The 26128-nt window shown below is 34.4% G+C and overlaps 1 protein-coding gene across 3 annotated transcripts in view; it reads left to right on the top strand.

Moving 5' to 3' along the window:
* The window catches only part of LOC6031090 (putative mediator of RNA polymerase II transcription subunit 26), a 215100-nt gene that overhangs the window by 44340 nt on the left and 144632 nt on the right, over window positions 1-26128 (top strand). For all 3 annotated transcript variants that reach the window (XM_038258644.1, XM_038258642.1, XM_038258643.1), the window contains one exon: window positions 11836-11942. In XM_038258644.1, coding sequence (XP_038114572.1) covers window positions 11836-11942 — 107 coding nt within the window. The remainder of the gene's footprint in view (window positions 1-11835; window positions 11943-26128) is intronic.

Below are 26128 nucleotides of genomic sequence, written 5' to 3'. Positions count from 1 at the left end.
TTTAGTATCTTCAAAACTACGGGAACCATCGATATAATTTATTACTCATCCCCTAAACAACTGTCATCATAGTTATTTAAAACAAAGTTTGACTATTTTTACAATCAGATTCTTGCAGGATTGGGTCCGTAAGTTTGACAATGTTGGAATAAGAAGAAAACAACTTCAAAAATATGTTAGGTCTCTAAAAGTGCCCCAAAAATCCAAAATATGAGCTTAATTGGACGTAATCGTAATGAATATTAAATATGATTTATCCTGTAACAAGACATTTCTTCGAAAATCAAATTTTGAGGCACTTTGGACTTTAACACTTTTATTTCCATATCCTTGCGCAAGTTTTAAAACATTTATCATTTAAAATTTGAGGTATGCGGTACTCGATACAGGTCTTCAAAGACTTTTTTTTATGAATCGACCTTATTCCCAGTGACCATGCCGAGCCAATAGAGAATCGAGCCCATCACCTTCCACTTACAAGGTCGAACCCGTAACACTGGGCTACAGGAGCTCTCTAGCGTAGTTTATGAGTCATAAAGCTCAACAATCAAAAATGTGAGAACAACAAATGTGATTCGATTATCCGAAGTGACCTTCAGGTAATCGAGTAGGAACTGTACTTTATTTTTAAAAAGATCAGAAAAATTGCAACCGGATTGAAATATTTTAACTTTAAAAATGTCTATTACAGTACAGTAGCAAGTCCAAGAAAAGCAACCCGACCCCGCTCATCGCGTTACGAAAACGGACCAGCTCGCTCTCTCTCTCTTTTCCCGAAAAGCCACAGGATGAGCCAACCCCGGCTTGGCCATCCCGGAACCCGACGCGAAACAGCGAAACAAAGTAAACACGAGCCAGGGATAAAATGTTGGCCCTTTTTTTTTGCAGGTTCCCCATTCCGGGTTTGTGTGTGTGTGCCATGGACACTTTCCACTCTCTCCAGCCATGTAACATAATACTACTATCATACCATCTCTCTCCCTTTTCATTCCGCCCGCTTGAGGTTCACACAAAGTTGTCGCTTGGCTCTTTTTTTTTTTTGCTGCTCGGGGTCTTTTCCATTTCGCCAAACTCCGGGGGCCACCTTCCGGCGGATCCTGGCTGGACCGCACAATAGCTGCACTCGATGGCAAGTACCTTATCGCCGAGGAACATTGTCAATGGAACGCCGCTTCGTCGAAGAGCGGATGACGGAAATTGAATTGTGAATTGGATGAAATGAATTGAAAATGAAAATAAGGACGGTTCACACGCTGTCCGAGAGGGGTTAAGGTATCTCTGGCTCTGGCTGACCGGACAAGTCTGCAGCTGACAACTGCAAGAGCCGGAATAGAGACCACAGTCCGTGAAACTCGGCTGTCGGTAGTACAATTCACCGTGGCCAGTTATGTTAATGTCAATTACCCGCGGAAACGTTCTCGATTTTGCCCAATTTAACGGTTATTGCATTTGAGTGACAATGCAAATGGGTTGCAGTATTTAATGAAGGGATTTGGAGTACCACGCGTCCCCATCAAAACTTGAAAGATTTACTTTACTTTTCTGCAAAACAAAAGCAAGGAATTAAGCCTTATTTCTATTCTGCCCAAGTACTGCTACTGAAACATAAACATGCCCAGCATATCTCATGCTGAGTGCTAGCACAACTTCACAAAGAGAGCGCAAACAACTTCTTGGAAGATCTGCTGAATCTGGAGTATCTTGGGACTCTCCACACATACTGCAATTGGCTTGCTAAGGAGATTCGTTAATTCTAGGCTGTTCCAAGGCAAACACTGTACCATATACCTTACAATCCACCAAACAAACAAGAAAAGCTGAAGTGATCACCGGCACGAAGTGTTTGCCACACTGCCGCCACGATGAAGAATGAAGATATAAATCTATCAAGATAAACATTTAGATATTACACACGAAATGACCGTACAAGATCCCTGGACCTTGCAGCAGCAGCAGCAGCTGTTGACGAAGGATGGACACACCAGTAATTGGAACTGGGACCACGCGATTACTCCGAGACTGCCGGACTTGGACAATAACAACAACAACAACAACAACAACATCCGGCTCGAGCGAACCGAAATTGCAAGCAATTTAATCACCTTCGTCCAACACCGTGTGCTCCACTCCCATAAATCATAACATTCTGCCGGTCGGTCCACGTGTGTGCCAGCTCCTTCCCACCACCACCAACTGTTCCGCACTGGGAAATCATCATCGGGTGCGCGCTCCCGGATGGTACCCTCCGGGATGATTCGAGCAGCAGACTGCCATAGATCATCGGGGAAGAGGATGACGTCGGCAGTAGCAATGAGCAAAACATGTATTTGTTGCCAACACGAGGGAGACTCATCTGTTGATGCTGTTTGCTGGGCTGTCGGTGGGGGTGACTTTGTACTGTCTTCACAAAGTCTTCAGTTTTACTAATGAGATTAAAATATACTTAGCAGATGTATTCAAAAACTTGCTTGTTACGTTGAACACATTTGATCAGCAATTATTTACAAATAAATAAAGCAATTCACAACATTTTAAAGACAAAACAATGTCCTGGAAATATTTGATCCAAAGTTTCCATTTAAATTTAATTATTGTATTTTATTTTATCCTGATCTATTTATGTCATTTTTGTCATTGTTGTCATTTTTGTCATTTTTGTCATTTTTGTCATTTTTGTCATTTTTGTCATTTTTGTCATTTTTGTCATTTTTGTCATTTTTGTCATTTTTGTCATTTTTGTCATTTTTGTCATTTTTGTCATTTTTGTCATTTTTGTCATTTTTGTCATTTTTGTCATTTTGTCATTTTTGTCATTTTGTCATTTTTGTCATTTTTGTCATTTTTGTCATTTTTGTCATTTTTGTCATTTTTGTCATTTTTGTCATTTTTGTCATTTTTGTCATTTTTGTCATTTTTGTCATTTTTGTCATTTTTGTCATTTTTGTCATTTTTGTCATTTTTGTCATTTTTGTCATTTTTGTCATTTTTGTCATTTTTGTCATTTTTGTCATTTTTGTCATTTTTGTCATTTTTGTCATTTTTGTCATTTTTGTCATTTTTGTCATTTTTGTCATTTTTGTCATTTTTGTCATTTTTGTCATTTTTGTCATTTTTGTCATTTTTGTCATTTTTGTCATTTTTGTCATTTTTGTCATTTTTGTCATTTTTGTCATTTTTGTCATTTTTGTCATTTTTGTCATTTTTGTCATTTTTGTCATTTTTGTAGTTTTTGTAGTTTTTGTCATTTTTGTCATTTTTGTCATTTTTGTCATTTTTGTCATTTTTGTCATTTTTGTCATTTTTGTCATTTTTGTCATTTTTGTCATTTTTGTCATTTTTGTCATTTTTGTCATTTTTGTCATTTTTGTCATTTTTGTCATTTTTGTCATTGTTGTCATTTTTGTCATTTTTGTCATTTTTGTCATTTTTGTCATTTTTGTCATTTTTGTCATTTTTGTCATTTTTGTCATTTTTGTCATTTTTGTCATTTTTGTCATTTTTGTCATTTTTGTCATTTTTGTCATTTTTGTCATTTTTGTCATTTTTGTCATTTTTGTCATTTTTGTCATTTTTGTCATTTTTGTCATTTTTGTCATTTTTGTCATTTTTGTCATTTTTGTCATTTTTGTCATTTTTGTCATTTTTGTCATTTTTGTCATTTTGTGTCATTTTTGTCATTTTTGTCAAATTGTAAATTTGGTAAATTTGGTAAATTTGGTACATTTGGTAAATTTGGTAAATTTGGTAAATTTGGTAAATTTGGTAAATTTGGTAAATTTGGTAATTTGGTAAATTTGGTAAATTTGGTAAATTTGGTAAATTTGGTAAATTTGGTAAATTTGGTAAATTTGGTAAATTTGGTAAATTTGGTAAATTTGGTAAATTTGGTAAATTTGGTAAATTTGGTAAACTTGGTAAATTTGGTAAATTTGGTAAATTTGGTAAATTTGGTAAATTTGGTAAATTTGGTAAATTTGGTAAATTTGGTAAATTTGGTAAATTTGGTAAATTTGGTAAATTTGGTAAACAAGGTAAACAAGGTAAATTTGGTAAATTTGGTAAATTTGGTAAATTTGGTAAATTTGGTAAATTTGGTAAATTTGGTAAATTTTGTAAATTTGGTAAATTTGGCCAATTTGGTAAATTTAGTAATTTTGATAGTTGCCAAGATGTTGGAAATTTTTTGCAATTTTTTAAATTTTGGAAATTTTAACAATTTTGATAGTCTTGGTCGGAGCTTATTCTTCAAAAGTCTGTGTCGTCATGAAATCATTTGGAGTCAACCGACTTCACAGCCCTGCCTGAAAGTCCCCCCAACCTACGGTTTCAGAGGACAACGCAGTCCTGAAATTATTTTCCATCCAAAGCACACGACTCGGGCTACTACAGCTTAGAGGCAGAGTGCACTCTGATTATTAGTTCATATTTCGTCTTTCCTGGGACACAGTCACACAATCAGTCAACGAGGTACCGAGCAGCCTTGCAGTGAACTGAAGGCAGTCCCAACACTCACAGGACAAATATGACGATGACGGTTTGCTACAGCAAGTTGGAATAACTCTAATCATACAACACTGGGCCATCCCCGGAGAAATGTAGCTACGGGAATGCAACGTTATAGTGTTACGAAAAGTGCGTCTTTGCGAACATGGAATTATGACAAGAAAAATTTCATGGAATATTTGAAGAGAATTCTACTTGTGCAATACACTACCAACATTAGGAATTCTGGCCATACCAGAACCGAGATCCAAACTCTTCCCGTAAGCCACTCACGTTCCGATGTAGATTCATTCCGTGCCACTAATTCCAGTTTATCTCCTGCGATGTATCAAAATTATCGACCTTCATCTGGAGTGAGGGAGGGGCGGAGTTGCAGGAAATTTGCCAACGCTCCCCTTTATGCTAAGACCCGGGGGTGCGGACTGTCAAGCTGGACGACATGCCTCATCCGACCGAAACCAACCGAAAGCAGCAGGAGTGCTGACGTGTCCGACATGCCGATTCCGGGGACATGTGCGTGTGTGTGCAAAGCATAGTGATTAGCCAGCCCACCCACAGGATGGCCTAAATCGAACGCGCAACGTGTCGCTAATCCTTTCGTTAAACTTTCACTTAAATTGCGAGGACTTGTGTAGCGAGCGTCATGTTTGCCGATGTCATCATACGGAAACGCGCCACTCTCGGCACGAATCTGGAACGTCGTCGTAGACGACGAGCGGACGAAACAAGCTTAGAGCTTAATTACTGGCATAATCAACGCAGTGAAATTTAATAACCTTAATACATTCATCAGCATTTATCACGCACCGCGCACCAGCCGGGATCATCGAGAAACGACCTCCCGGCCAAGGTGGTCCATCTTCGTCATCGGAAATTAGAACCAGTTCCCGGCGATGGTCCCACATTCGGAGGATGCAGAAAAAAAGTGGCAACCTGAGCTTCGGTACTACGAGCGGCGAAAAGGGGAGCTTTAAGTAAATTGGATTAAGATTGTAATTTATGGCAGCTTCGGAGAGTATTAGTGGATGTTTGCAGGGTACTACGAGAGAGATCCGCGGCGGACTCGGACCGGGCAAAAGTTGAAATATGAGCTCGGTCCAAGGTGCTGACTTGGCAGCGGTGTACGTGCGGGCAAGTACATGACACCGATTTGCTGCTGCTTCTGCGAAAGTACTTATCTACGATATCTCACGTTCGCCGCAGGCCAGGTTCGTGGAATGCGATTAGAGGTGATTGATCTGGAGGACCTACGGGTCAGATGGGTGGTCCGAGTGTTATGAGTACTGTTTACGTGAAAATTGCTGGACATGCACCTGGTGCAGTTTGGTTCAATCGCAATTTCACGTATAAGGAAATTAAAAAAAATATATTTTTGAAATTTCAGGTACACTACACTGACAACCTCAGTCTGATTTTTAAATTCAAATTTAAAGAAATAAAATATTTGATAAAAATTGGGATTTTTCTGTACCGATTCAACGTCAAACCAGCAGAATGCAATTAAAAAATTCTTCTAATTTTACCAAACTTGACATGGAAGTTTCTTGGTCAAAAAACGTATTTTTTTGCTGGGCGGTTAGGGTAATCTTATCAGAGATAGGGGGGTAAAGAAAATATTTTTTTATCTATTTTCACAAAAAACACACTTTTCAAAAAAAATATCTCCTAAACAGCTGAACCAATATCAGCTCGCCACGTTTTGAAAGTTGATCTTTTATTGTTAAACAATTAGATATTTTAAAACCCTACAGATGAAATGAATACCTTGTTTGCTGTAAATTTTACTGAAGACACATGATGCTTTATGTTCAATTAATGTACCGAGTTCCAACAATTTCCCAAAAAACTAACGTAATCCACCTAAGTGGTTGGTGCCTTCCTCACTCTTTACCAACTAATGGTGATTCGATGGGTTTGGACACAAATTTCATCTAGTTTTTCTTAAAATCCGCCAAAAAAAGAACAACAAATATCACTTAAGGGGTTACATACATGTAGAAATTCAAAAATTTCATATTTCAGAAAATTTTATAATTCCACTATAAAGATGATTTTCAATCACTCCTGCAAGTTTCATAAAGATATTTCATGATTAAACTGAGTAAGAGACGATTTACGATAAAAAATTTGCCATGCGCAAAACGAACTGCCAAACTTTGTGAGCGTTTTTCTCTGAACTCCGAGTTGATTTACGGGTGCCACGATATCTCGAGATGGGATGGACCAAATTGGATGAAATTTGGGGTGAAGACTCTTAAGACATATTCCGTGTGCATGACGAAACCCGATTTTGAACTTTTGCTTTTTAAAAAAATACAAAAATCTTAAACTGGCGATTTTTTATATGAAAAACATAAACATATTTTTATTTTTTTTTTCAAACATTTTTTTTTTCAAACATTTTTTTTTTTGAAAATCCGGCTTCGTCATGCACACAGGACCGGTTTAACGAGGCTTCACCAAAGTTTTGAGCCTATTTGGTCAAAGCAGTGTGGAGATATCGTGGCACCAATTTTTTGAAACTGCTAACATAAAATGGCTATATCTCAGCAATGATACAATCAAATATCTTCAAATTTATTTTGTTATTAGTTGAAAATGTGTATTTTAATGCCCTTAAAACATAATTTAAAAAAGTTTAAGTGTGTGCCCAAACCAACCTCTTACATTTTTGTCGATTTACATGTATGTAACCCGTTAAGTGGGCATAACTTGGCACAGGGTTGCCAGATCTTCAATGTTTTGGACTCTTTGTAAAGGTTTTATGATTACTTATCCAACAGTGGGGTGGATTATGGATCCGGACATAGTTTTAATACATTTAAGTGAGATCCGGCCTCAGAAAAGTACATAAACATCACTTAAGTGGCCATAACTCGAGGCGGGGTTGCCAGATTCATTTAAAAATTATATCTCAGAATGTCAGCCTGTGTGGATCAATCGGACCGCGCACTGGACTCACAATCCAGAGGTCGCCGGTTCGAATCCCGGGGCGGACGCAAAAAATTCTAAGTGTAAATATAGGTATTCGGTGCCCTCTCCCCGTGCCCATACCTTCACACTTAGGAGACCCGGGAGGCGGAGTCTTGTCGCAAAAAGAACGATACACGCCTGTGGATCCGTTGACGAAACCGCAAGGTTTAAGAGGGCCACATTATAAGGTGTTACGTCGATTCCGTTCCGTCTCAGAATCCTGTAAATGATGAAAAAAATGATTTTACTGACAAAGGCAAAGTTTCAGCCAAATCAAAAAATACAAAATAAAAAATCTCAAAAAATTGCAAAATTGAAAAGATTTTTGAGAGAGAGAGAGAGAGAGAGAGAGAGAGAGAAGAGATTTTAGAAATTTTGGTTAGCAAAAAGCACATCGCAACGAATCGAACGTACTTCAACCAGCTCAAACAAAAAAAAACCTGCTCTTAAAAATGAACAGCAAATAACCACAATGTAACAGATACCCCACAGGCACTCACTTATTTCCCAACGCCAAAAACAAATTACCAGAACATTGCCAGTATCACTTTTACGAGCTATTAGTACAAAATTTATAATCCTTTGCCCCCCGCGGACCCCGCTCTGGAGAAGTGTGGCAAGTTACACATGTTTCACTGCCAACATCAGGCCTCCATTGGGAAGGACGCTGATGACGATGCAATCCCCTTGAGAGCTGTCTCTGCCTCAGTCCGTGGAGAAGTAAAAGGTGGCAAGGTTCAACAGGACATTGGTTTCGTCTACCCCGAGTGGGCCTGCCTGCAGCTGATCGATTGACTTGGAAGAGTCCTTTGGCTTGCTGACCACAAACCCGGGGGATCCGGCACAACACAACACACACACACACACGGTTCAGTTGGCACGAGATCCTGGTTCCCCAAATGGAACAGGGCCAAAACAGGTCCAAACGCCACCCAAGTACCTACTTACACACGCTCCTGGAAAGAGTGTTGCCTGGCGGTAAGTGGTTGCAATAACAATAATTTTCCACTGCCAGCGAGAACCAGAGCTTCATGATAGTTGCCTGCTTCTACTTTTTTTTTTGTTCCTCATTTCGATCCGAAGGGGAAAACACTGAAACCAGGGTTCAAGGGTCTGCTTCACTCTTCTGGAAGTGCATGTGCTGCATCGCTAGCCAGCCAGCCATCATCAACAGCAGGGCCATGTTTTGCATTTCCATACCGGAGAGGAGTCGCGTTTCAACGTTTGGAGAAGGGGGAGGAAAAAATGTGCCACGTGAAAAGAATAGCTACAGATGGTGATTATTTGTGACGTTTTGTTGCTTCCCAGAAGCTGCAGAAGCAGGGGGAGCAGCAGCCAGAGATAGCCCATAACTTTTTGAGGAGATGCTAATGGAAACACCCAAGATTGCTGATGGCCACCATAACCAGTGAGAAAAGGGAACAATTTGTGCTGTTTAATTTACTGCCACAGCAGCAATGAAAAACTTTTCCCAAAAGGTCACTTATTTGTGGCAGCTTTTATTATGCCCTTAAAAATGTTTTTAAGGATGATTGCTTCCTCAATTCTAAGAATGAAAGGGGAACTTAAATTGAAGCTCATTTTTCACGCTCACGCAGCTCTCAGCTTCGTGCTGTTCAATGGTAGATTTTTGCAGTGTATGATTTATTGACTCCAAATCGAAACACAAACACAAACTTTACCATTTTGTTTGTTCACTGATTTATTAGGGTGCCTCCATTGTTTATTGTTAAAAAGTAGTGTAATTTCGGATATTTCTTGAGGTCACCCTCAATCACCCAGATTCACAAACATACGAATCCAAGTACAAAACATCTCAAAGACGAAAAACTTTTTCAAATTACTGCTACCCTCCTTAGTTTTGTAATTCTTGTTTTATACAAAAACATTCCACCCAGCATCCGCTTTCTCAACTCAAGCACAAGCAAACGAAAGAGCAGGAAAGACATCTTTCGTTTCCTGGGCAATCCCTCCCCCGCAGTTGGTAGCGATCGGGGCCTCGAGGAAAAACTTTGCCATAAACTCTACGATAATATATCGCTTTACGTACTCGTGCTTATTTGCATATGTTGTTATGGAAACTTTGTCCACCCCCTGAAAACTGCCCACTCACCTCCAACCACCCACATTTTCCCAGTAAGTTGGCGCACTCAATCATCTCACGTGGACCAGTTCCGGCACAGCTTCCTCGTCCCCCCACGGTGAAGAACTTTTGCACCAAACTTTGGTCGGCTTCCTAAATTAGATAAGCAAATAGGAGGGGGACGGGCTGCAGTTGCTTCCACGAACTTTCACTCTTTACGGGAAGTTTAGAAGGGGTAAAACAGGACAATATGAGCTCAACATTGTTGGGAACGTTTGCAGTTTAGAAAGTTGGAATATCGTTGCAATTACGAGCATTACCTGTATGCATCGAGTTATTTATAATATTTTACAAAAACAGCTATCATAATTCACTTCTGTGGTTCATTTCTTCTTATTTACTAAATTAGTACTTAATTTTAACCCGTATGCGCAAGACACTGTTGCTTTTAGTCACGCCTGAATTCGGAAATCCAGAGAATTTAAACTCAATGAAACGAAGAGATTTAAAACTTCAAACAGAGCATTCCAATCTTTTCCTCGAACGATCCCGAATCAGTCCCTCGCAAGTTTCATGCTTCATCAAGCATTTGATTCACTTTCATCCGGTACTTTCGACGCAACGTCAACAATATCAACCCGATCATCGGGCCTGCAGTCAGTGCTTTCTGCTGGTGCGTAGTGATGACCCCTGGGCACGCAAAATCAAGCCCATCCAGAGCAGATTCGGGGACTGGGATGTTGTTCTTTCGGCTCACTGCCCCATCCCCCCCCCCTCGCCATTGCTGCTATAGCCTAGCAGAGAAATGTAAATATGCCATAAATTCACCGAAATCCAGTGATTCTGCTCACTGAGTGGATTTTGCGAACGAAGGACGACTGTTCAACGATGCGTACGAGTTTTGTGTACGTTTGAAATAAATCACATTCCTTGCAGGGATTCCGGGGCGATTTCCCGGATGAGTCCGACACTTTGTACTGCTGGGAAGTTTGTGCAAGTTGGTGGTTTAGCCCTGGCCAGCCAGAACGTATCACCAGGATCAGACATCAAAACTATCACACCCCGGAGCGGTTTTGGTGTTTGGTCAACAGACACCTGGGGAGGGACAAGAGGCGAGCTACGTGCAAGCATTCCGTTCCCATCATAACTTTTGCAGTCTCCAGTGAAAGTCCTGAACCTTGAGTGAAAAATGTGACGAGTAATCACAACCAGCGTGTTCCCGGAGTGTGTGTGTGTGTGCTGACCGCACTTGAAGAGGTGTTACACCAAAGGCCCTGAAGTCATCAAAACAGCAGACATCCATCTCCAGCGTTAATCCTGCAGCAACACCGGACTACAACACTACACCAATTACGGATAGAGGACTATTTGCAAACTTAATTCGAGTAAAAAAGGTGAACAAGTTCCTCCGGCAGCGCCCCTGATAAGGTCCCCGGTCAGGACAAAAGTTGATCCTTTCGACTCTGCAAACTTGCTCTCGGCCACAGCCGCAGCAGTCAAAAAGCCAACTTGAGCTGCAATTCCCAGCCCCAGCCCAGTCAGTCAGTCAGTCAGCGGAGCGATACAAGCAGATGGAAGCAAAAAGGGGAAATTAGCATTCCTGATGATGGTCTGTTGGCACTGCTGGAGCAAAGTGTGACTTGTACTGCCCTGCCCTGCCGGGGTCTGCCATGGGAATGTAAAGTGTGAAAGGAAACGAGAACTCTTTGTACTTGTGCAGGACACGTTAACATCATCATGGTTAGTTCGCCGTTGCACATTTTCTTCTGCGGAGCAATTAAAAAGTTGCGGCACTCTTAGGAACTCCGGAGCGTCCGCAGCTGCTGATTTCTCTGCGAAAATTAAAAAATCCGAATTTTCCTAGGGAAACATGTTGCTCTGTTGCGCGAAAATAAGAAATAGGGTGACAACAATTTTTGCTCTTCAGCCGCTGTTGAAAACCTTCAACATTTTTTTTCTTCAAATTTTATAACAAATTTATACAATCGTGTTTTCTAGAGAATTCTACAGGCCAAGCTGCACTGGTGATTGGCACTTGAGGGCAAAAGAATGGTGTCAAGATCAGTGGCAGTGATGAGGACGTCGTCGGAAGCTTATTTTACTCTCAATGAAACACGCTTTGTACAAAGTTCTTCTTGCTAGTTTCGACTACTATTGTGGTTTGTATGTTTTACTATGTGAACTTTTGGATGAACAATTCGTGTTGAAAACCTTTCAAGATACGAAATTTGACTTAAGAGTAGATTTTAACTATTTTTTCTTTAATTTCCTTCCAGAATCGACTTTGACGATCCGTCGACCACCAAGCCTCCGAGCTTGGCCAAGTCGGCGGTTCTGCAGGCCCTCGAGGAAGAGGAGCGCCAGCAGCAAAGCCGTGGAAAAGGTAAGCTAAGCACACCACCAATCACCAATCATTAAAAAAAACAAATCGTCCTTCAATTAAACAGATTGTAGCTAATCAATACCAACAGACTCTGTGGAGTTGTACATCGAACCACACTCTTATCACAACTTAGGATAGAGGTAGTATTACAGACATGAAACATCAACGAGTTGTACATAATTCTCATCTTGTCAAAAAAAGGGGTCACTCTAAAGCATTCGACCCCATAAGTGCATGCTCAACAGCATTCCAATTAAACCTTCAACTAGAGATCCCCCACGATGGATGGCAGTGTCTGTTTCCATCCATCAATCGGCAAATCACAAAAACCAATCAATTCCGGCGATGAGCCTCTGTGACCGAGATGTTACCCACAAACGCACACCACATCAACATCCACGCCCTTTTAAGTGGGTTTCCTTTTGATGAAAGAGGAGCTTTGATGCTACGCGACGAAAGCCTTTGACTTTCCTGCTCAAAGCGATCCCATTTCAAGCTGGTTGTGTACTTGAGGGATCTTGTGGCTTGACATCCAAACAAACTTATTACCTAAAAAAACAAAAACAAAAACAAAAACAAAAACAAAAACAAAAACAAAAACAAAAACAAAAACAAGAACCAAAAACAAAAACAAAAACAAAAACAAAAACAAAAACAAAAACAAAAACAAAAACAAAAACAAAAACAAAAACAAAAACAAAAACAAAAACAAAAACAAAAACAAAAACAAAAACAAAAACAAAAACAAAAACAAAAACAAAAACAAAAACAAAAACAAAAACAAAAACAAAAACAAAAACAAAAACAAAAACAAAAACAAAAACAAAAACAAAAACAAAAACAAAAACAAAAACAAAAACAAAAACAAAAACAAAAACAAAAACAAAAACAAAAACAAAAACAAAAACAAAAACAAAAACAAAAACAAAAACAAAAACAAAAACAAAAACAAAAACAAAAACAAAAACAAAAACAAAAACAAAAACAAAAACAAAAACAAAAACAAAAACAAAAACAAAAACAAAAACAAAAACAAAAACAAAAACAAAAACAAAAACAAAAACAAAAACAAAAACAAAAACAAAAACAAAAACAAAAACAAAAACAAAAACAAAAACAAAAACAAAAACAAAAACAAAAACAAAAACAAAAACAAAAACAAAAACAAAAACAAAAACAAAAACAAAAACAAAAACAAAAACAAAAACAAAAACAAAAACAAAAACAAAAACAAAAACAAAAACAAAAACAAAAACAAAAACAAAAACAAAAACAAAAACAAAAACAAAAACAAAAACAAAAACAAAAACAAAAACAAAAACAAAAACAAAAACAAAAACAAAAACAAAAACAAAAACAAAAACAAAAACAAAAACAAAAACAAAAACAAAAACAAAAACAAAAACAAAAACAAAAACAAAAACAAAAACAAAAACAAAAACAAAAACAAAAACAAAAACAAAAACAAAAACAAAAACAAAAACAAAAGCTTGCGGTTTACATTGAAAGTTTACCAGAATTGAAAAAAATCTAAACGAACGAATAAAACGAATAAAATTTAAAAAAACGATTTAAAACGCAGAATATATTCAAACATTTTGTCAGCGGATTGTACTCTAAATTTCATTGAAGTTTTAAAGCATTTTGAAAAAAAAAATTTATCGGGACAATTTTGAAAAGGGGAAAAACTTGCATTTTTGCAGCAGTCTAAATTTTATTGAAAACATTAAATTTATTTCTGTTTTGCTCACGAATCTTTTACAAAACAACCAGAAAATAAAAACAACATAAATTTTCAACCTATTTTAGCTTCTTATTATAATCGCATTTTAATCATCCTACCAATCACTACTTTCAAGCTCACCAGTTTCCAAGAACCTTTCCAAAATTAGTGCTCCCAAATGTCCACTTCAAAACCACTAAACTGGTCATTTCACGTTCCGCTGCATTCTAAATAATCCCGCTGGAGACTGGAACCGTGGTCGCATTCCGGAGCGTAACCTCAAAAGGTGCAATTTCGACAAATTATTATTATTGTCATATCGCGTTATGAAATTGCCAACGCTCACGAGGGTTCATCCCTGGGTCACGATTATTTGGCAGAAACTTTTCAAATATTTATTTTTTCTCACCTTAACATTGGGAAAGTAAATAAAACGATTCGAACAACACCAAAGTAAATACATTTTTTCGATTATTTTGAGCACCCTCCCTTATTTGTGCACTGTCAATCCTGCCTGACCCAATCGGACAGCACATAAGCCCAAAACAATCCCTCCCCCCTCCTCCATCAGCAGATACCGGATCATCATCAACCAAACAAATAACGCACTTTGACCGGTATTGGATCGGGATGAAAATCGCCGATGCATCCACCGACCCACCCACACTCACACCACCTTCTGTTTCTGAAAGCTCGACTTCGACGCACCCAGCGTGAAATAAAATGAGGCGAAATCCAATTTTCCCACCCGAAAACCACCCCCTGCAATCTACTTTTCACCCCACGCGACAAGCAATTTGCTGCGCTACTCAGCCAATAAAATGCAGACAATCATAATATTTTGAAATTTATTCGAATTTGTATAAATACTGCAAACGCCACAGAAATTGGAGCCCCTCGGTTTTGCGAAAACTTTTCGAAAGCCAACTTGAGAGTTGGTTGGTCGAACGTGTGACATTAATTGAAATTAGTTTTGTCGAGTTTCGGTCACTGGAGGTGTTACTGGTTAGTGGTTTGCCAATTTCAAGCAGCTTCATTCTCTGAAAAAGAAGGGGTAAATGAAGTCTAAAGTCAGTCGACATTCATCGTCAAACTACGTACCGCAAAACTTGCTTTCGGGGGGAAGGTGACACTCCCTGAAAACTGCCCACACCAGAGACACGTGATGTCGGGGTTGAGCCAGGCTGACAAACTTGCAAACAAGTGGAAAATCAAATCAAACTACACGGATAGAAATCCTGTCCGGGAAATCGACAACATTGTTCTCGATTCGTTCTGAAATTCGTTTCAGAATGTTGTCGACCAGTCGTCCGGTAACATTTGCAACAAAATCGAGAACAATGTAGTCGATTTTGAGCGGTTACGGTTTGGTGACGCCTGGCTCAAAACAAAACAAAAAGCACGCAGCCATCCGGGTTGCGGTTAAATCGGATTTTGAATTAACCGTTGGATTTGGTTTTTAAATTGACCGTTGGATATTTCTTTTGGTTCAGTAAAAGCATTCAAGTTTATTCGTTATTTTTATTTATTGAAGCAAAAAATACATCATTAATTAAAAAACTAATCTTTGAGTGTGGATGTGTGTGTGTGTGTTTGTTTGGAATATGGGAATACAAGAAATTAGTGTTTTGACAATCAGGAAATATGGGAATCTGGGTAAGAATGTGGAGTTTTTGGGAATTTGGGATTTTCTGAATCTGGGAATTTGGGAATTTGTGAATTTGGGAATTTAAGAATTTAGGAATTTAGGAATTTAAGAATTTGGGAAATTAGGAATTTAAGAATTTGGGAATTTGGGAATCAAGGAATTTGGGAATTAAGGAATTTGGGAATTGGGGAATTTGGTAATTTGAGAATTAGTGAATTTGTTAATTTGGGAACTTGGGAATTTGGGAATTTAAGAATTTGGGAATTTGGGTTTTTAGAAATTTGGGAATTTGGGAATTTGTGAGTTTGGGAATTTAAGAAATTGGGAATTTAGGAATTTAGGAATTAAAGAGTTTGGGAATTTGAGAATTGGGGATTTGGGATTTAAGACTTTGGGAATTTGGCAATTTAAGAATTTGGGAATTTGGGAATTTAGGAATTTAGGAATTTGGGAATTTGGGAATTAAAAAATTTGAGAATTAGGGAATTTGAGAATTAGTGAATTTGTTAATTTGTAAATTTAAGAATTTGGGAATTTGGGATTTTGGGAATTTGAGAATTACGGAATTTGGGAATTTGTGAATTTGGGAATTTAAGAACTTGGGAATTTGGGAATTTAAGAGTTGGGGAATTTGGGAATTTGGGAATTCAAGAATTTAGGAATTTGGGAATTTAAGAATCTGGGAATTTAATAATTTGGGTATTTGGGAATAAAGGAATTTGGGAATTTAACAATTTGGGAATTTAGAAATTTAGGAATTTGTGAATTTTTGAATTTGGGAATTTGGGAATTTAGAAATTTGGAATTTAAGAATTTAAGAATTTAGGAATTTAAGAATTTTGGAATTAAGGAATTAAGGAATTTCGGAATTTAGGAATTTGGAAATTTGGGAATTGGGGAATTTTGGGAATTTGGGAATTTAAGAATTTGGGAATTTGGGAATATTTGAATTTGGGAATTTAAGAATTTGGAAATATTTGAATTTGTGAATTTGGGAATTTAAGAATTTGAGAATTTGGGAATATTTGAATTTGGGATTTTGGGAATTTGGGAATTTAGGAATTTAGGAATTTGGCAATTTGGGAAATTAGGAATTCGGAACTTTAAGAATTTGGGAATTTAGGAATTTAGGAAATTAGGAATTTAGGAATTTTGGATTTTAGGAATTTAGGAATTAAGGAATTTAGGAATTTAGGAATTAAGGAATTTAGGAATTTAGGAATTTAAGAATTTTTGAATTTTGGAATTTTGGAATTTTGGAACTTATGAATTTTGGAATTTATGAACTTAGGAATTAAGGAATTTAGAAATTTGAGAATTTAGGAATTTGGGAATTTAAGAATTTGGGAATTTAAGAATTTGGGAATTGAGGAATTTGAAAATTTGCGAATTTGGGAATTGGGGAATTTTGGGAATTTGGGAATTGGGGAATTTGGGAATTTAGGAATTTGTTAATTTGGGAATTTAAGAATAAAGGAATTTGGGAAATTAAGAATTTGGGAATTTAGGAATTTAGGAATTTAGGGATTTAGGAATATTGGAATTTATGAATTTAGGAATTTAGGAATTAAGGAATTTAGGTATTTAGGTATTTAGGAATTTAGGAATTTTAGAATTAAGGAATTTAAGAATTTTTAAATTTTTGAATTTTTCAATTTTAGAATTTTAGAATTTTAGAATTTTAGAATTTTAGAATTTTAGAATTTGAGAACTTTAGAATTTTAGAATTTTAGAATTTTAGAATTTTAGAATTTTAAATTTTAAATTTTAGAATTTTAAATTTTAGAATTTTAGAATTTTAGAATTTTAGAATTTTAGAATTTTGAATTTTAAATTTTAGAATTTCAAATTTTAAATTTTAGAATTTTAGAATTTTAAATTTTAGAATTTTAGAATTTTAGAATTTTAGAATTTTAGAATTTTAAATTTTAAATTTTAGAATTTTAGAATTTTAAATTTTAAATTTTAGAATTTTAAATTTTAAATTTTAGAATTTTAGAATTTTAAATTTTAGAATTTTAGAATTTTAGAATTTTAAATTTTAAATTTTAGAATTTTAGAATTTTAAATTTTAGAATTTTAAATTTTAGAATTTTAAATTTTAAATTTTAGAATTTTAAATTTTAGAATTTTAAATTTTAGAATTTTAGAATTTTAAATTTTAGAATTTTAAATTTTAGAATTTTAAATTTTAAATTTTAAATTTTAAATTTTAAATTTTAGAATTTTAGAATTTTAAATTTTAAATTTTAAATTTTAGAATTTTAGAATTTTAGAATTTTAAATTTTAGAATTTTAGAATTTTAAATTTTAATTTTAGAATTTTAAATTTTAGAATTTTAGAATTTTAGAATTTTAAATTTTAGAATTTTAGAATTTTAGAATTTTAAATTTTAAATTTTAAATTTTAAATTTTAAATTAGAATTTTAGAATTTTAGAATTTTAAATTTTAGAATTTTAGAATTTTAAATTTTAAATTTTAAATTTTAGAATTTTAAATTTTAGAATTTTAGAATTTTAAATTTTAAATTTTAGAATTTTAGAATTTTAAATTTTAGAATTAGAATTTTAGAATTTTAGAATTTTAGAATTTTAAATTTTAGAATTTTAAATTTTAGAATTTTAGAATTTTAGAATTTTAAATTTTAAATTTTAAATTTTAGAATTTTAGAATTTTAGAATTTTAGAATTTTAAATTTTAGAATTTTAAATTTTAAATTTTAGAATTTTAAATTTTAAATTTTAAATTTTAAATTTTAAATTTTAGAATTTTAAATTTTAAATTTTAAATTTTAAATTTTAGAATTTTAAATTTTAGAATTTTAGAATTTTAGAATTTTAGAATTTTAAATTTTAGAATTTTAGAATTTTAGAATTTTAAATTTTAGAATTTTAGAATTTTAGAATTTTAGAATTTTAAATTTTAGAATTTTAAATTTTAGAATTTTAAATTTTAGAATTTTAGAATTTTAGAATTTTAAATTTTAAATTTTAAATTTTAGAATTTTAGAATTTTAGAATTTTAAATTTTAGAATTTTAAATTTTAAATTTTAAATTTTAGAATTTTAAATTTTAAATTTTAGAATTTTAGAATTTTAAATTTTAAATTTTAGAATTTTAAATTTTAGAATTTTAAATTTTAGAATTTTAGAATTTTAAATTTTAGAATTTTAAATTTTAGAATTTTAAATTTTAGAATTTTAGAATTTTAAATTTTAAATTTTAGAATTTTAAATTTTAGAATTTTAAATTTTAGAATTTTAGAATTTTAAATTTTAAATTTTAAATTTTAGAATTTTAGAATTTTAGAATTTTAAATTTTAGAATTTTAGAATTTTAAATTTTAGAATTTTAGAATTTTAGAATTTTAAATTTTAAATTTTAGAATTTTAAATTTTAAATTTTAGAATTTTAAATTTTAGAATTTTAGAATTTTAGAATTTTAAATTTTAAATTTTAAATTTTAGAATTTTAGAATTTTAGAATTTTAAATTTTAGAATTTTAGAATTTTAAATTTTAAATTTTAGAATTTTAAATTTTAAATTTTAAATTTTAGAATTTTAAATTTTAAATTTTAAATTTTAGAATTTTAAATTTTAAATTTTAGAATTTTAGAATTTTAGAATTTTAGAATTTTAAATTTTAAATTTTAAATTTTAGAATTTTAGAATTTTAAATTTTAAATTTTAGAATTTTAGAATTTTAGAATTTTAAATTTTAGAATTTTAAATTTTAAATTTTAAATTTTAGAATTTTAGAATTTTAAATTTTAGAATTTTAGAATTTTAGAATTTTAAATTTTAGAATTTTAAATTTTAGAATTTTAGAATTTTAAATTTTAAATTTTAGAATTTTAGAATTTTAGAATTTTAAATTTTAAATTTTAAATTTTAAATTTTAAATTTTAGAATTTTAAATTTTAAATTTTAAATTTTAGAATTTTAAATTTTAGAATTTTAGAATTTTAAATTTTAGAATTTTAGAATTTTAGAATTTTAAATTTTAAATTTTAGAATTTTAGAATTTTAAATTTTAGAATTTTAGAATTTTAAATTTTAAATTTTAGAATTTTAGAATTTTAAATTTTAATTTTAGAATTTTAGAATTTTAAATTTTAGAATTTTAAATTTTAAATTTTAGAATTTTAGAATTTTAGAATTTTAGAATTTTAGAATTTTAAATTTTAGAATTTTAAATTTTAGAATTTTAGAATTTTAAATTTTAGAATTTTAGAATTTTAGAATTTTAAATTTTAAATTTTAGAATTTTAGAATTTTAGAATTTTAAATTTTAGAATTTTAAATTTTAGAATTTTAAATTTTAGAATTTTAGAATTTTAGAATTTAGAATTTTAGAATTTTAGAATTTTAGAATTTTAGAATTTTAGAATTTTAGAATTTTAGAATTTTAGAATTTTAGAATTTTAGAATTTTAGAATTCTAGAATTTTAGAATTTTAGAATTTTAGTATTTTAGAATTTGTAAATTTTAGAATTTTAGAATTTTAGAATCTTGGAATTTTAGAATTTTAGAATTTTAGAATTTTAGAATTTTAGAATTTTAGAATTTTAGAATTTTAGAATTTTAGAATTTTAGAATTTTAGAATTTTAGAATTTTAGAATTTTAGAATTTTAGAATTTTAGAATTTTAGAATTTTAGAATTTTAAATTTTAGAATTTTAGAATTTTAAATTTTAAATTTTAAATTTTAAATTTTAAATTTTAGAATTTTAGAATTTTAAATTTTAGAATTTTAGAATTTTAGAATTTTAAATTTTAGAATTTAAAATTTTAGAATTTTAGAATTTAAGAATTTAGAATTTCAGAATTTTAGAATTTAAATTTTAGAATTTTAGAATTTTAGAATTTTAGAATTTTAAATTTTAGAATTTTAGAATTTTAAATTTTAGAATTTTAGAATTTTAGAATTTCAGAATTTTAAATTTTAGAATTTTAGAATTTTAGAATTTTAGAATTTTAGAATTTTAGAATTTTAGAATTTTAGAATTTTAGAATTTTAGAATTTTAAATTTTAAATTTTAGAATTTTAAATTTTAGAATTTTAAATTTTAGAATTTTAAATTTTAAATTTTAGAATTTTAGAATTTTAGAATTTTAGAATTTTAGAATTTTAGAATTTTAGAATTTTAAATTTTAGAATTTTAGAATTTTAGAATTTTAAATTTTAGAATTTTAGAATTTTAGAATTTTAGAATTTTAGAATTTTAGAATTTTAAATTTTAGAATTTTAGAATTTTAGAATTTTTAAATTTTAGAATTTTAGAATTTTAGAATTTTAGAATCTTAGAATTTAAGAATTTTAGAATTTTAGAATTTTAGAATTTTAGAATTTTAGAATTTAGGAATTTTAGAATTTACGAATTTTAGAATTTTAGAATTTTAGAATTTTAGAATTTTAGAATTTTAGAATTTTAGAATTTTAGAATTTTAGAATTTTAGAATTTTAGAATTTTAGAATTGTAGAATTTTAGAATTTTAGAATTTAAGAATATTAGAATTTTAGAATTTTAGAAGTTGAGAATTCAAAATTTTAGAATTTCTGAAGTTTATAATATTAGGAGTTAAGTCTTTTATAATTTTAGAATATTTGAATTAAAAAATTAAAAAAAAAGGGTGTTTTGGAATTTTATAATTTAGAATTTTGAATATTGAAATCTCACAATTATTTTTTCTAGAAATTTTAGAAATTTAAAATTCTAGAATTATAGAAAGCTAATTATTTCAAAATTTCAGAATTAAAAAAAAATAGAATTTAAAAACTTTAGAATATTACCATTTTAGATTTTAAGGTTATGAGAATGTTAGTGCTTTGGAATTTTAGAAATTTTGAATTATAGAATTTTATATGTTCACGATTTTATGATTCAAGAATCATAGAAAATTGGGATTTTTATAAATCAAGAATTTTGAATTTAAGTTTTTCAGAGTTTGAGAGTTGAAGGGTTTTAGAATTATAAAATTTTTGAAATTACAATAGCAGAATTGAAGAATATTAGATTAGAGTTTTGTGGTGTAGGGTGTTACAAAGTGTGTGTGGATTTTCAGCGCCTTCCGCACGACCGAAGGGCTTGACCGAGATCGCTTCCGGGATGCCGACGGAGCTCGAGTTCGGTAGATACGTCTCGTCATGGAACAACCCAGACTGGTACGTGGATGATGTTGACCGGGTCGCTTTCCTCATTGACGTGGTTCAATTCGAGATGTGCAGATCTGGTGAAGAAGTTGGCGTCGCTGCCTGTTGCGGAATGAAGGTCGATTATTTTTAAATTTTGTCAAGCTTTCGAGGGACGTACTTGCTTCAGTTGCGTGGGCATCCTAGTGTTGACAACTTTCTTCACTTCGTCGGGCAGAGAAAGTGACCCCTTCAGCTCCTTGATGACGTTCTTCCGCTGTACACCGTGGTGGTGGAGGAGGAGGAGGAGGAGGAGGAGGAGGAGGAGGAGGAGGAGGGGAGGAGGAGGAAGAGGAGGAGGAGGAGGAGGAGGAGGAGGAGGAGGAGGAGGAGGAGGAGGAGAGGCCTGCAAACACCGCCAACAAAGTCGTTCCGGTCAACCGGGACGAGATTCCAAGTGCTTTCGGAAGTGGCGAAATAATCTGTCCGGGAGAAGTCAAAGTCGATCCGCACCGCCAGCGTCGATTCTGACAAGAGTGCTCGAAAAGATCAGTACAGGTTCAGTTCTGGGATGAAAGACGGCACCGTTGCCAACGGCCACCCTCGAGAAGGCGGACAGCAGTGGCGATTACATCACCGGAACCTACTTCTCCTCCTCTGTTTGAAGCCAAGTTTCAAAGGGACGTCAATCAACGGCAGCACGGCAACGGGTCGTTGATGATTTCCTCCTTTCCTGGACAACATCTTCCTCGGCGCCGTGGAGCAGGATGAGGAGGAGGTTCCGGCGATGTCCGCCTTCTCGAGGGTGGTCGTTGGCAACGGTGCCGTCTTTCATTGCAGAACTGAACCTGTACTGATCCTTTCCATCACTTTTGTCAGAATCGACGCTGGCGCTGCGGATCGACTTTGACTTTTACCAGACAGGTGATTTCGCCACTTCCGAAAGGACTTTGAATCTCGTCCCGGTTGACCGGAACGACTTTGTTGGCGGTGTTTGCAGCACACTTGGGCAGCAATTGTTGCTGCTTTTACTTAACACACACGAACTACACATAATTTGGCCAACACCCTCCGGAACCCGTTGTCGGGAAACCGGCAACGATTTTTTTCTTCCGAAACCAGAAAAAAACTTTACACAAACAAACTGTCAAGACGTTTTGGTTGACGTTTTGATTTAGGCTGCGTTTTGACAGTTGTTACGCTTCGTAAAAGTGTGACGGAAAAAGTTGCGTTTTCGAAAACAAAAGTTGCGCTTTCGAAAACAAAAGTTTTCGAAATCGAGGAGAATGTTTTCATTTTTGAAAACATTGTAAACGAAATTGAAAACAATCGATGTTATCGATTTTAAAACAAATTGTTTACGATTTTTCGGACAGGATTTCTATCCGTGTATACGCCCAATATATTCCCAGTTTTGACAAGGGTCAAACTTCGACCCAATCGTTCGTTCGTTTTGGGGTGGACCCTTTTTTGCCCACAATATTCAATACACGCGTGTTTGCGTACTTTAGGGTGATTTTACAATTTGGTAAGCTTTACTTCAGTTTTAACCCTGAAATCAAACTTTGAACAAATTACGAAAATGAAATTCAGAAATGCTTATGATCAAATCGAGTTCAAATCATGAAAAAAACTAATTCTCAAAAAATGATCCTGCCTAATCAATGCGTCCGGCTCCTCTCTGAAACACACCTCCAAGAGCAACCCCGTAATTTCAGTTCCGTCGATCAGCCTCTATTGTTTCTGATATTGATGAGGGTTGCTCGGTAACCTCATCTTGGCCCCCAGAACCAAAAAAAAAGAGAAAAAAACGCAGCGGTGGCAACCAATCGAGAAATGATTGATTAAGTCACCCCCAAAGATCCCGGACCAAGAAAACAAAGCCACTGCCGACGACTGCCAGGACAAAGTTGGCAAATCGATTAAATTTAACCCTTTTTCTCCCCTCCTTCTCGCGTAACCTTCCCTGGGACCTGTCCCGAACCGGGGAAGGGTCACCGATTCGCAAATGAACCTGCCAAAAGCAGGGGGCCTTACAGCAATAGCGACGACGACCGGAAATAAATTGCATGAGTGAGCGAATAATTAGGGACGGAGCCCTGGATCGACGCGCCTCACTAATTGAGTGGGTGGTGAGTGGGAAAGTGTTAGTGCCACGCGTTTCCGCGCGTCCCGCGCCGTTGCCACGTGCGAATCAGCGAATAAAAACTAATTGGGATGGATGAAAATAAAAATTAATCCATAAAAGTAATAAAAAGAGGTCAGACGACTGGGGGACCGCTGGAAGGGAAGGAAAAAAAGGCGGGGGAGAGGGGTCGCTTTATTCGCGGGGAAGAACCGTTCAAGAGCGATAAAATGCAATGAAAAATCGCGAAAATATCGCCAATTACGCTAACGATAATTACATGGCGCAGGCAGCCTTCGGGATCCATTAACCAGTGGTGAGAGGGAAATGAGTGAATAAATAATATGTATGATGTTTCATATAGTTCATTCATCAAAGAAAAAAGTAACATTAAAAAACCTTTTTTTTTAATTCACTTAAAAATATGTTAATAAGCGTTCTCATATCGTCAATTGTGTGCTATCTTGTGACAACGACCATTTAGTTCTTTTAGAGAAAATCGATTTTTAAAGTTTGTTGGTAAATAATTTCAAAACTATGAATGATAGAGCCAAACTTTTTGAAGCAATCGGTTCGTATACTATCGCTTAACAAACGTTCCAAGTTTCAACTTATTTGGTTACACCAGTTAAAAGATACAGTAAATAATGTAAACAAAAAACCTGAAAAGCACGTATCACAAGTGTGTTTCGAAAGTAAAATTTACTACGTGTCACAAGTGTGCACAGAATTCCCATACAAACTATAATAAGCTCAAATCAATGGTTTAATCGACTTAATCAGTATATTTTTATAAACAAAAGGTTACAAAAGGTGCGTGGCCGAATGGTTACGCTGTCCGCTTTGTAAGCGGATGATTCTGGGTTCGATTCCCATCTGCTCCAACCTTCCATCGGATGAGGAAGTAAAATGTCGGTCCCGGCCTTGGTTGTTAGGCCGTTAAGTCATTCCAGGTGTAGGAGTCATCTCCATGCCATAAGTACAAACAACACACCAAACCAAGCCTACTCCGGTGGAATCGCTGGCGGCGATTGGACTCGCAATCCAAAGGTCGTCAGTTCAAACATTGGGGTGGAAGGTTCCTTGGAGTAGAAAGAGGTTTGGGTGCTCTCCCCATTCAAGCCTTCGGACTCCTAGGTTCGAGCAGAAACTTGCAATAGAGACCACAAAAGACCCGGGCGTCGTTAATGTGGATGGTTTGATTTTTGAAGTTAAATTATCAAACCAAAGATGTTAAAAAAAATTAGAGTTCTACTTTTGAATGCTTTCTTAAGATTCACAATTAGCTTAAAAATTTATTTTTGACTAAGTTTAAGATCGCATAAAGGCGGGGTTGAGTCTTAGAAAGTTAATTGATTAGTTTATCGACTGAATGTATTTTTTTTTTTTTGGTTTTTGGAAAGAAAACTAGATTTTCTAACTAAATTTTCTTTGGATTATTTTCAACGTTGGATTAATAATACAGTGAGTATTAAAGAAGTGCTGTCTATGAACTTTGGGTATTTGGTGACACAAATTGTAACTGTTTCACGATTTGCTTTAAATTCGAGCTTCAATAGGATGTGGGCGACTTTTGAGTACAAAATTATTAAAAGAGTCAATCCCACACCGCTGTCTAGCCAAAAGTAACCCAACCCAAGCCGAGAGCTGCGTGGGAAAGGACCTTCAAAGGTGGTGTTGGTTATTTACCCCCCACAACAGCTTCGGATAGCAATAGAGACACAAACCTTTTTTTTGACGGAGGCTGTGCCCATCCCACACACAGCCAATCACACACGGCTTTTTGAAAAACACGCGCGCGTGTTGTTCTTTTGTGACCTCCCCCCTCACGTGTGTGGCAGGGTAGTCTCGGGGGTTACTTTGTGTCCTTTTCGCTGTTTGGGCGCAATTTGACCTTTTTTTTATAAGTGGGTTCGTCGCTGTACCGCTCCTGTACGTGGTGGTGACACAAGATATGAAGAGAATCCTTTTGGTGACTTGTATTGCATTTAAGCATCATGGAACAAAGAAGGAGGGTTGGGACACGAACAAAAGCGACAGCAAAAAAATGAAAAGTAAAGTCTGAAGCTCTGGGATTAGTGTGGGTGACTTTTCAATCTGGCAAAAGTTTATTAAAGTGGAAACCGTCATCGTCGTCGTTGGTGGGTGGTGGTGGTGGTGGTGGCACGGGATGATTGATAAGCGCCGGGGACACACAAAGTTTCGTCCTGCTGCTACTCACAGGGCCAACGGGACGGAATGGTGGCTGCCATTGCGCAGCCAGCAAACGGAAGAATTAATACACGAGGCGAATGATCTGGGCAATTTAAACTTTTTTTTCCAGCCTTGTCATCGTACTGAGCCTGACAGAGTGAGAGAGAGAGAGGGAGGGAGAGTAGTAGTTGAGACGTAATCAGATTACGGTGCTGTCGTGGATTGCGAAAGATGCTGATTAACGAGTGGATAATCGCAACCGGGGGTAGGCCACAGAAAAGATTGTGCGCTGTTGTAGAAGGGGGGAAATCGGCAAGTGTATCGTGAGTTGCACAAAGTTTCACCAAGTCGTCGACAGTTGG

The sequence above is a fragment of the Culex quinquefasciatus genome, chromosome 3 (genome assembly GCF_015732765.1).
Source record: "Culex quinquefasciatus strain JHB chromosome 3, VPISU_Cqui_1.0_pri_paternal, whole genome shotgun sequence".
In the NCBI taxonomy this organism is placed as follows: domain Eukaryota; kingdom Metazoa; phylum Arthropoda; class Insecta; order Diptera; family Culicidae; genus Culex; species Culex quinquefasciatus.
The sequence above is the reverse complement of the archived record's forward strand: the minus strand, read 5'-3'. Positions and strand labels throughout refer to the sequence as shown.